The 12,407-nt window shown below is 37.1% G+C and overlaps 3 protein-coding genes across 3 annotated transcripts in view; 1 reads left to right on the forward strand and 2 right to left on the reverse strand.

Annotated features, from left to right (window-relative positions):
* Positions 1-12,407, reverse strand: part of LOC134667159 (uncharacterized) — a 287,834-nt gene that overhangs the window by 110,479 nt on the left and 164,948 nt on the right. The gene's annotated exons all lie outside the window — the stretch shown is intronic.
* Positions 1-12,407, reverse strand: part of LOC134667146 (heme peroxidase 2) — a 109,540-nt gene that overhangs the window by 41,265 nt on the left and 55,868 nt on the right. The window contains exon 4 of the mRNA XM_063524443.1: positions 9,065-9,231. Coding sequence (XP_063380513.1) covers positions 9,065-9,231 — 167 coding nt within the window. The remainder of the gene's footprint in view (positions 1-9,064; positions 9,232-12,407) is intronic.
* On the forward strand, positions 10,103-12,148 carry LOC134667189 (uncharacterized). The gene is made up of 2 exons (XM_063524508.1): positions 10,103-11,086; positions 11,460-12,148. The coding sequence occupies exons 1-2, from the start codon at positions 10,259-10,261 to the stop codon at positions 11,475-11,477; spliced, it is 846 nt and encodes a 281-aa protein (XP_063380578.1). The 5' UTR covers positions 10,103-10,258; the 3' UTR covers positions 11,478-12,148.

A 12,407-nucleotide genomic window follows, 5' to 3' on the forward strand; every position in this document is an offset into this window, starting at 1 on the left:
ATAAAGTTTGAATTACTCTATAATTATGTCGGAATAAAAAAAATCTGACACTGAATGTACACTTTAAATAATGGTAGATAAGGGGACTAAATTGTTTCTGGCCTCAGGCTTTAATCTATACCCAAGGTTCTCTAAAAATGTTGACCTCAAGACCATACTACACCTTAGACCTTAGTTCATTATTTTGGGGCCTAAATTTTGCTTTTATGGCAGCTGACGCTACGGTTACTGTTAGCATAAAAAATCTCTAATTTCATAAAAGCAAATTAACACACGAAATCAGCTTTTGTGCAACATAACACTTTCATTTCATTTTAACATAATTAGCTCATTTATTGACCTTTAGAGGCTTTAGAGGCCTCTATTAGGCCTTGGACAATGAGACTAGATACGGAACTAAGAACTTCCTGTCGCGCTTTCACTCAAATACCCCTCAAGTGACCTCGCGAACTATTTTGAAACTTAATTTTAATTTGAAAGTTCCTTCCGGGGGATAGGCTTGACGATTATTGGCCTATGGAGTTTATCAATTTCTGTATTTTAGGTACGTTGCAGTTAATTTGATAGGAGGAGAAAAAGTTTTAAATGTATCAATCAAAAAAAGAATCCTTTATTTTTCTTAATATCTTTTATATTTAGAAATGTAGAGATTTGGAGAGTATCGGCGCGATTCGGGAAATGAGTTAGACATTCACAAGATATGATATAGTAACGATATGTGACGTTCTACGACAAAGGGTACCCTATGGCGGTTGGCGCTTACGCTATTATTAACGCCGCTCCATCAATATTATTGCGGCCATAAGGTACCTTTTCGCGTGGAACGTCACATATCGTTACTATTTCATATCTAGTGAATGTCTAATTCATTTCCCGAATCGCGCCGTATGATTACGATTGATTGTTCAAAGATCATTTTCATAAGTGGTTCCAAATTAATTGGATTTCATTATCCGATCATTCAGAAGAAACTCAAATATTTTCTGACTAAATCCATTTCTATTCAATTCCAATATATCCATCTGTCGGAGGAAACGAGTAGGATTTCAACGGCGTATGTCTCAAAATATCCTATAAAGTCGAAGGAATACGGCTTACTGTCCGTGATAATGATCATGCTTTTCTTCCGAAGAAAGTTTTTTCATCATAACTTTTTATAGTGCCGTAGAGAAATAAATGTGTCGTACCAAAAAGTCAAAGAGCTGGCGCAGGATAGGGAAAGCTGGAAGATACTCCACCGACAAGAGAATACCTCTTAAGTTAATGATGATGAGATAAATAAATAAGGTAAGGTGGGGGAAGACTATCAACGGAATAAGACTATCACTTGTATGAAATCCTCATACAGTTAGTCTCGCCCCGAGCAAAATATACTATGTTAGTCTTACCCCACCTTACCTTACATGTATTTCTTACGGCTTACATATCTACTAACATTGACGTTTTAGTTTATTTTAATAAGTTATTTTATATTCAATATGTACATATTATTATTGAAAATAAAGTTTGAGGTTCACATTGACGTAAATCTCAGGATTGGCCTTACGGACAATAGGAACGGTGCATGAATGGGGCCAGTACTTATAGCGGTGTGACACCGCTACAACGCGATTGATAATGAGTTCGCATCACGCGTGCGATTGGTCGCAACTAGTTGCGTTAGACTACACGATTGGCTCGAATTCGTGAGTGACACCGCTGCTGCACTATTCTTACACGCGTATTCGGGGAACGAGATAATCACAAGATCAAGAAACGATATAGAGGTCAACTAGATTTACATTAGATATCGACTAGATGTGACTTGGATATCTAAGTCATAACTTGTCGAAATCGTTCAAGAGGGCCTCCAGAATCGCGGAAACGTCAAATTTGACATATCTATCTTACAAATATCTTTAAATTATCCATATCGTAACTTGTTGAGGTCTAGTAGAGATCTAATACATTTTCAGAATCGAGCCGTTAGTGCCTGTAAGGCCCGTCCTGAGATATACGTCAATGTCTACTAAAGTAACTAACTATAACAAACTGTCATCCCTAATTGGCTTCTAAATAAGATTAAACCACGACGATGAGCGATGACGGCATTAAGACGTAACACGCACATCATCAGTCCGGTCAAGTTCAAGATTGATAAACTAAGTGCCTGCATAAGTGGGCGGTGCATTAGCTGGCCGATTGCGCTGCGAGTTGCGACAGCGTCCGTTCCTCTTCACAAAAACATCCTCCAACCTTCGAGCACGATATAATTAGTGTGAACAGTATCCCAACTTATCACGCATAGATAAACCGATAGGTACTCTCTGTATGAATTATAGTCAGACCGTAAAAAGTCTGCAGCGATTTTGATAGCCCACGCAGTGCAAGTGTCATTTTAAACGTCAAACTTCTATGAAATTAAGACGTATACATAACACTTACACTGCGTGGGCTATCAAATCCGCTGCAGACTTTGTTTGGTGCGACTATATGACTTGTTGGTGTAAAATTTTAGCGCTCATTGCGCACAATATGACACGATTAGGATTTGCAATCCGGATCCGAAATTTATGAAACTATCCGGATCTGGATCATCCGCGGATCTTCCCATACATTTCAGATCCGTCGTGCAAATCCTATAGACACGGTTACATGTCGCTCGCTTTATACTAAAGCGAGGTGTTTATCTATATGTACAATGCTGAATAAGGGAATATGCGATACAAGCTGCTGATTATAACGGAAAGTAAATTATCCATCACCTGGTAAATGTTGAGATCGGCCGTCGCCAAAATGGTTTAGTTTATCCAAAGCGATACCTAAAGGTCATCAGTATGATCATAATATTGCCGAAAAGTGAAGCAGGTGAAAATGTGTACCTAACCTATACTCAAAAAACATACTGCTATTCCTTATTGCATTGTGAATTAAGGATGACTCATGTTAGACCGGGCCGTGTCCGGGCCGGAGCTTCCGGAGCTTACTTTTCTACGACATGACAGGCGATCATGTGATGCTTTCCATCGAAAACGATGCGCCGGAAGCTTCGGGCCGGACACGGCCCGGTCTAACGTGTCATCCTTTATGTTTATATTTAAAATATTATCCTTATTCTATTTGTGATTGAAGTCAAGCGTTTTTATGAATATAAAATACTGGTCCAGTTAAGGTAACCGTATCGACCTCGGTGCAACTAAGATGTGTACTGCTACTATGGAACAGCTTTGTGGGCTAAACGACTCGGCTTTACTTGGCCCTAATTACGAATACCGCCATTACGCGGATTGTTGCTAGAATCCACTGTTTGCATTTTATATAAACAGGTAGGTTATTTTCTTATTTCATAATGTTAGGGCAGAGAGTTTTTTGAAAAAACATACAGGGAAAAATTACGTCTCTCGGACTCCAGAGCTCTCTAGACGTGATTTCTGGATGCCTCCAAAAATATGTTGGGATAGGTAGATTCAAAAGTTAGAGGGGATACACACGCTTTATTTTATACTTTCTAAGCGTTTCCTTACAAATAAAAAACTTTTTTTGAAACGTTTATTACCTTAGGTATTTTTAAAGACCTTTCAAATGATATTTTAGTATTTACACTGTTTACTGATTAAATTGTTTTCATTGAAATAAGAAATAGGTAGGTATAGTGCGTAGCTTTCAAATAGAGCCCGATGGCTAATCCTATTGTCTATTGTTAAGTAAAACCGCACGTGCTACTTACCTGCAAAAAAGGGTCTTCTTTATTCTATTTGGCATCTGACCGCGGGCTAGTCCAACGCTCAAAAACCAGTGTAGGTGCGCTCTCCGATAACGCGCCTTTGTTACGCATCTTGATGACATATTTTAGACTGGTTCTGTAGCGTTCGACTCGCTGGCACTCAGTAACCGAAGTACGTATTTTTTATGCAGGTGGTTGTGGCACGTGGCACGAGCGGTTTTACTTAACAATAGAGAATAGGATTAGCCATCGGGCTCTATTTGAAAACTACACACTATACCTATGCTAGAAAATACAGTAGGTAAGCCTTCTGATGTAAATATCCCTAGCCTATATGTAAAATTAAATTCATAATAGTATTTATTGCAACATGATAATACATGCGAAATATCTTGCAAACGAAGGTATTTTCCTCAACGCCTCAGATATGCATAAAATCATTTAATCATTTAATATCTCTGATGTAATCTTAGACTTTATTCAACAAAGTAGCATGTTTTATTGTAATGTATGCCTACATGATTGTAAATCAATATTATCAATCAATGGATGCGGTTAACAACACCTTATGCAATTACTTATGCAATTTACCTGCATACTCGTATAAGACAGGGCCACACCTTTGGTTAAAGGCCAGGTCACACCGGATGCGTATGCAGTACGCACGTCTCCGGTTCTCTGCGTAATAGTAGGTACATTACATCGCTTGGGTGGCGTACCTACGGCCCAATTTGAACAATGCAAGATGTCTGACACTAACAAATCGGTATCGTATCGCTGTGATACCTTATAAAGTTAACATTCCATTTCTGACCGCAGCTGCACTACTGCTCCGACACGTCTATGTTATTGTCAATTTCCATAGTAAAATGAATGACAATGACATAGTAAAATTAATGCAACAGTAGTGCAGCTGTCTTTGGAAACGGACTGTCACCTTAAGCATTGTTCGATTACGCCGGTACTCTCGTAAAGGTGACAGTCCATTTCCAACGACAGCTGCACTATTGTTCATTTTACTATGGAAATTGACAATGACAGCGACGCGTTCCGTACCGGGAGTGCAGCTGCGGTTAGAAATGGAATGTTACCATTACGAGTGCGGCGCACTACGCAAGGGATATATATTTAAAGCGAGCTGCAAAATTGCATGGACACATTATGAATGGAATCCATTCGTGTATGCACTTTTGCAGCTGGGTTTACTGCGAATAGAGCCAGAGCCGTACTGCCTTACTAGCAGATCCAAATACTCATTTTAAATTTAATCATTAAAATATGTGTGTGATTTTTCGGGTCATGGCTATAGTTAGTTTTTTTTAGCATTAGAAAGAAGTTGCAAAAAGGTAAGCGATCTTGACATGTCTTTTTATTGAAAAACACTTTTTTAAAATCAGTAACTATTACTTATGAAAGCAGAAGAATATAAATGATCGTATTAGATTCATAATTGTTACATATTTGCCGTGACTTATTTTTTAAAAGTGTTTTTCAATAATAAGACACATGAAGATTGTTTACCTTATTTCTAATGCTAAAAAAACGAAGTATAAATTTCGTGGGTCAAAATTGGGATGTCCCGACAATTATGGGCCATCTGGTCACCTGGTTTGGTCTGGCCTGGACATTACGCATGCTGTTTGTATATTAGTTGAGTACGGAACGCGCTACGTCAAAAGGTTATTCATTTATTTAATAATTTACTTGCAAAGAGCTTTCAAATGAAATGAAATTGTTACCTAGTAGTTTTAGACTAGACATAAAAATTCAAAATCGCTCTCCTTCTTGATTCGACTGGCAAATCATATTACTTTTTGGCAACCGGGTTTTTTAACCTAATTAGACCCCGCTGAATCCGAATTTGCCGGTTGCTCGATCGAAATCATGACCGGAAGTGAGATATTTGACATTAAAGGTCCCTTTTTTTAGTTTTTCGTAAATAACTCTTAAACGGAGGCGCATAGCAAAAAATATTCTATTACATGAGTAATCTGCATAAAATTGCTTACAAGAAAGATTCAGTACAATTTTTCGCTAGGATCAATATTCAAAGAGATATTAACGCGGGAAATTTAATTATAATCACTTCTGAGGTCCCTTTTTTTAGCTTTTCGTAAATAACTCATAAACGGTGGCCAATATCAAAAAATGTTGTTAAACGATAATAATCTACACAAAATTTTGAACAAAACAGATTCAGTACACTTTTCGCAGGGATCAATATTTAAAAAGATAATAAAGAGGGAAAGTTCTAGTATAATGAATTCTAAGTTTCCTTGTTTTTATTTATTCGTTAATAATTTGAAAAGTATGACTCATAGCAAAAAAAATCTTATACCTAAATAATAAACATAAAATTTCCTACAAGAAACATTTAGAACACTTTTCGCTAGGATCAATATTTAAAAAGACAAAGCAGCGGGTAAGTTAATTATAAATAATTTTAAAGTCCCTTTTTAGTTATTTGTAAATAACTCGTAAACGGTGTCCCATAACAAAATAGGTTTTTAAAAATAAATTATCTACATAAAATTTCCTCCAAAAAATATCTGGAACACTTTTCTCTAGGATCAATATTTAAAGCGATATTAATGGAAGAAAGTTAATTACAATCAGTTCACAGGTCACTTTTTATTAGTTTTTCGTAAATAACTCGTAAACGGTGGCCCTTTGCAAAATAATATTCTACATAAATATTAAACATAAAATTGTCCACAAAAAAGGTTCTGTACACTTTTTTGCTACGTTCAATATTTAAAGAGGTATTAAAGGGTGTAAGTTAATTATAATCAATTTCCAGGTCCATATTTTTAGGTTTTCGTAAATGACTCGTAAAGTAAGGCTCATAGCAAAATAAGTCCTTATTGTTCTTGTAAATAAAAAATCGGCATAAAATTTTCTACGAAAACATAATGAACACTTTTGTCTGGGATAAATATTTGAAACGATATTAAAGAAAGAAAGTTCATTACGATCAATACACATGTCACTTCTTTTAAGTTTTTTGGGTTCCGTACCTCAAAAGGAAAAAACCGGTCAAGCGCGAGTCGGACTCGCGTTGCAAGGGTTCCGTACATTACCCAAATTTCAACAACGTATTTTTTATATGTGAAACGCGAGTGAATTGCCATTAAAAACCCGTTCAATAACTAAGTAATGTGCGACTCGCGCTTGCTTGCATATTTCTAATAGGTCTTCCTGTCATCTATAGGTAAACCCAGTAGTTTCGGAGATAAAGCCCCCCCCCCCCTCATAGCCAAACAATGACCATTCCCCCCCCCTCATTTATCCGTTTACGAGCCATTTACCAAAACCTGAAAATAGGGACTTGGAAATTCATTATTATTGATTATTGAACTTACCCCCTTTAATGCCTCTTTAAATATTGATCGTAGCGAAAAAGTGTACAGAACCTTTTTTGTGGACAATTTTATGTTTAATATTTATGTAGAATATTATTTTGCAAAGGGCCACCGTTTACGAGTTATTTACGAAAAACTAATAAAAAGTGACCTGTGAACTGATTGTAATTAACTTTCTTCCATTAATATCGCTTTAAATATTGATCCTAGAGAAAAGTGTTCCAGATGTTTTTTGGAGGAAATTTTATGTAGATAATTTATTTTTAAAAACCTATTTTGTTATGGGACACCGTTTACGAGTTATTTACAAATAACTAAAAAGGGACTTTAAAATTATTTATAATTAACTTACCCGCTGCTTTGTCTTTTTAAATATTGATCATAGCGAAAAGTGTTCTACGTGTTTCTTGTAGGAAATTTTATGTTTATTATTTAGGTATAAGATTTTTTTTGCTATGAGTCATACTTTTCAAATTATTAACGAATAAATAAAAACAAGGAAACTTAGAATTCATTATACTAGAACTTTCCCTCTTTATTATCTTTTTAAATATTGATCCCTGCGAAAAGTGTACTGAATCTCTTTTGTTCAAAATTTTGTGTAGATTATTATCGTTTAACAACATTTTTTGATATTGGCCACAGTTTATGAGTTATTTACGAAAAAGTAAAAAAAGGGACCTTAGAAGTGATTATAATTAAATTTCCCGCGTTAATATCTCTTTGAATATTGATCCTAGCGAAAAATTGTACTGAATCTTTCTTGTAGGCAATTTTATGCAGATTACTTATGTAATAGATCATTTTTTGCTATGCGCCTCCGTTTAAGAGTTATTTACGAAAAACTAAAAAAAGGGACCTTTAATGTCAAATATCTCACTTCCGGTCATGATTTCGATCGAGCAACCGGCAAATTCGGATTCAGCGGGGTCTAATTAGGTTAAAAAACCCGGTTGCCAAAAAGTAATATGCTTTGCCAGTCGAAATCGTTTTGATGAAAAATATGACCAGTCTATTTGCCTTACTTACAAGATTATGTAAGTAATTATGTTAATGTAATATGTGTAAGTGGACTTAAAACAGTTGTCTATAAATAACTACAACCGGTATGGAGTATGTACCTACGTAACTAATATAAATGATAAATAATTGGTCATTCGCGGAATCTTTAGAGATACGCATCATCGCGAAACCTGTTGAGACGTGTTGCATCTCTCTCTCGCACTTGTGAATTCGTACGTAATTGTGACAGAGAGGCAACACGTCGAACGTGGTTCGCGGTAGGTCCTCTGTTTACATGAGATATGATCAAAACAATTGGTCATGTATGTTTGAATATAAACTCTATCGAGTCGAGCGAGCTTGTTATACCTAAAGTAAATCTTCTGTGTTTTGGCTATCGAGGAAAACATTATTGCAAATAAATCAGTTTCATCGATGATTATTTAAGAGTGTTAGAACTAATAAGACAATAATAAACAATATTAAATTAAATTTTCCTACTTTTAATTTTTCTTGCACCTATTACTACTTGTTCTCTGTTTGGCCCGAGGGTTAACTGGTAGAGAATGCCTTCTGGCATTAAGTTCGCCTTTTGTACAATTTTTTACTGTGCAATAAAGTTTAAATAAATAAATAAATAAACGATTATAGGATTAGGTACGTATAATTATTATTAACTAAACATTTGAAATCCCGCGCAATGGTCACGGTCGGCTGGCTGCGTCAGCTGAGCATCACTAGCGCCACATACCTTGTTCCCGTTGACGGTGGCGATCAGATCGTCCACCAGCAGCTGGCCCCAGGCGGCCAGCATGCTGGTCACGTAGTCACGGTCGGCTGGCTGCGTCAGCTGAGCATCACTAGCGCCACATACCTTGTTCCCGTTGACGGTGGCGATCAGATCGTCCATCAGCAGCTGGCCCCAGGCGGCCAGCATGCTGGTCACGTAGTCATGGTCGGCTGGCTGCGTCATCTGAGCATCACTAGCGCCACATACCTTGTTCCCGTTGACGGTGGCGATCAGGTCGTCCATCAGCAGCTGGCCCCAGGCGGCCAGCATGCTGGTCACGTAGTCATGGTCAGCTGGCTGCGTCAGCTGGGCCGCTGCCCGCACCGCCAGCGCCGGCTCTGGTAGCCGCGGCGGCTCCATTGGCTTGGAGACATCTGGGGAAACAAAAAAGAATGTTAAGTATTGCATTATCCTAATAATATAAAGGATCAATGATGTGGCTTATATTTACATATGTAATGACTTTAGTCACAGAATAAATAATAGCAGGCGTGGCTCACTCCGCGATTTCGTCGCTTTGCTACAGGTAGCTAAAAGTACATCCGTTCCACACCAATTTTGGTGGCTAGCCATAAGCCGCGCGTGGCGCTGTCGCCACCTAGCGGCCATACCTGTCCTGATCGTAGCAGACGCGTTTTGTTAGAGAGTGAGTCTTCTGTACCTAGTACTATTATTTATTCTGTGATAATAGTACTAGGTACAGAAGGGTCACTGTTTAACAAAACGCGTCTATTACGACAGATATGACCGCAAGCGCGAGCAGGCGCGATACAACACTTATTTCTTTAACACTTGTTGCTTAAACAACAATATATAGGTATTAATATATGGTAGCCACGAAAAACCCCGTAGGTACCTCGGAATAGGTATGTGATATACTCGTGTATGTCAGCTTTAAGTGCCTATGGTCGCTCTTATCTGTGGGCTGTCTCGCTCTTCTCCAATATGGCGTCTTGATTGTAAGATCGATAAATTAGTGTTCCAATAAAGAATACAGCATTAATTAATTGCGTGTTATTCCAAGTTGAATTAATAACAAAGTGTAAGAAGTGATAAAGTTGAAAAAGCAAAATTGCAAAATAGACGCAGTCGATCTGCTTTTGTTTTTGCATAATGGCGGCCGCTTGACAAAAATGCAAAATCTTCACAACGTGTGCCACAATAATATTTGTTTAAAAAGCGACGAACTTGACCTTGAATTAGATGTCGGACGCCGAAATCAGTGACACTACGGACGTACGGACAACAGGATGGATTTACAAACTGTCAAAAATTGAATTGCAAGAATACTTGAATAAGCTTAAAATCACATTCGATGAACAGCAAACCGTCGACGAATTGCGACAAATATTGGTAAAATATTGCAAAAAGAAACAAAATATAAACGCGAGCCAACCCAAAATGTCACACGCACACATAACCCATTTAAATCTTCAACCATTTGATGGCACTAAATGGGAATGTTTTGAACAACAATTAGAATGCTATATTGCATTGAATGACGTGCCACAGGAGAAAAAAGTGCCCCTGTTGTTAACAAAAATAACACCTCAGGTTTTCGAAATTTTGACGTCTCTGTGTAACACAAAAAAACCTGCAAGTCTCTCTTATGTTGAGCTTACTACAATTTTGAAAAACAAATACGTACCAAAAAAGTCTATTGTTTTGGAACGTGCGACGTTCCGAAGTCGGAATCAGCTTCCAAATGAAAAAATAGAGGATTATGTTACAGAACTTCGGAAGTTAGCTAGCAAATGTCAATTCAAGGACTCCGAGGATCAATTAAAAGAAAAGTTCATCGACGGTGTGCATTCCAAACTCATTAAATTTGAATTACTAAAAGCGGATACAAGTCAGACATTAGAAGATTACATTACTTTGGCTAGAACGGTAGAAGCGGCATTAAAAGAAACAGGGCAGAAGGCAGAAGTGGAAGCTAATGTTTACTATCAGCAAACTAACAGAAACAAATCATTTCAAGGTAGACCAACAAGAGGGAAGCCAAGCATGAATAAAGCTACTAGGTGTTTCTGCTGCGGTGGTCACAATCATCTGCGTTCAGAGTGTACGCTGCGCCAAAAATATTGTTCGGAATGTGGTCAACAAGGACACATTTTTAAGGTCTGTCCCAAGAAGAAGAGTTTCAAAATTAACTGTATAGAAAAAGAGGAAACCGAGGATATCTCAGAAAACCAAAAAATGGATGAGTACCAAATGTACTATGTAAATGTAAGTAAAGTGCCTCCTCATATGTTAAGTCTTAATGTTGAGGGTTGTATGGTAGAATTTCAGCTGGATACAGGGTCTGAGGTTACCGTTATTTCATTAAAACAAAAACAAATGTTATTACCTGATAAGGACATAAAAAAATGTAATGTTTTATTTAAAAAATTTGATCAAAAGATATCACAACCATTAGGAATAATAGATAACTTGACAGTCACATTGAATAATGTAACTAAACAATTAAACAGTTTTGTAACTGAGAACACACCATGTATTATAGGGAGAGACTGGCTACAGGAGTTAGGATTATGGCCGCCCCAATTTGTAATGTCAAATGAAGCAAATGTAGTAAATAAAAATGTTAATAATGTTTCAGAAGCCAGAGCTGCAATAAAGGAAAGGTTCGCAGAAGTATTTAGTGAAGGATGGGGAAATTTTAAAGGTGAAACCATCAGCCTTAAATTAAAAAAGGATGCCAAACCAAAAAGCCTGCCGGTACGCCGAGTTCCATTTGCACTTCAAGACAAGGTAAAAGCTGAAATTTCTAGACTTTTACAAAATGGTAGAATTGAACCCGTGGAGACCAGTGAGTGGGGTACACCTGTGGTTCCAATTTTAAAGGGAGATGGTTCGGTAAGGTTATGTGGAGACTACAAATTAACCGTCAACCCACATTTAGAGGTGGATCACTTTCCATTGCCTCATATAGAAGAGATATTTAATTCCCTTAATAATGGAAAATACTTCTGCGAGCTGGACCTGAAAGAGGCGTATCATCAGGCACCATTAGACGAAGCCTCAAAAGATTGTACAGTTATTGTTACAGAAGTGGGCACATTCAGGTATAATTATCATCCTTATGGTGTGAGCACAGGACCAGGGTCATTTCAGCGGCTCATGAGTAAAAAATTATCAGATATTCCAAATACTGCTGTATTTATAGATAATATTTATATTAGTGGTAAAGATATCCAGGATACAGTAGACACTTTATCTAAGGTTTTAGAGAGGTTACAACAAAGTGAATTTAAGTTAAAAATACAAAAATGTTAATTCTTTGAAAAAAGCATTGACGTGTTTGGCTTTACGATCGACAGCAATGGTATTCGGGTAAATAAAGAGAATATAGAACCATTACTGCAGGCCACACCACCCACAAATGTAACAATGTTAAGGTCATTTTTAGGCAAAGTTAACTATTATTCTCGTTTCTTAAAAGATATGGCCAGCATATTGACACCATTATATGAATGTACCAAAGAAAATAAATTCAAGTGGACGCACCAATGTGATAATGCTTTTGTTATGATAAAAAATAAGCTGG

The sequence above is a fragment of the Cydia fagiglandana genome, chromosome 9, assembly GCF_963556715.1.
Source record: "Cydia fagiglandana chromosome 9, ilCydFagi1.1, whole genome shotgun sequence".
NCBI classification, from domain to species: Eukaryota; Metazoa; Arthropoda; class Insecta; order Lepidoptera; family Tortricidae; genus Cydia; species Cydia fagiglandana.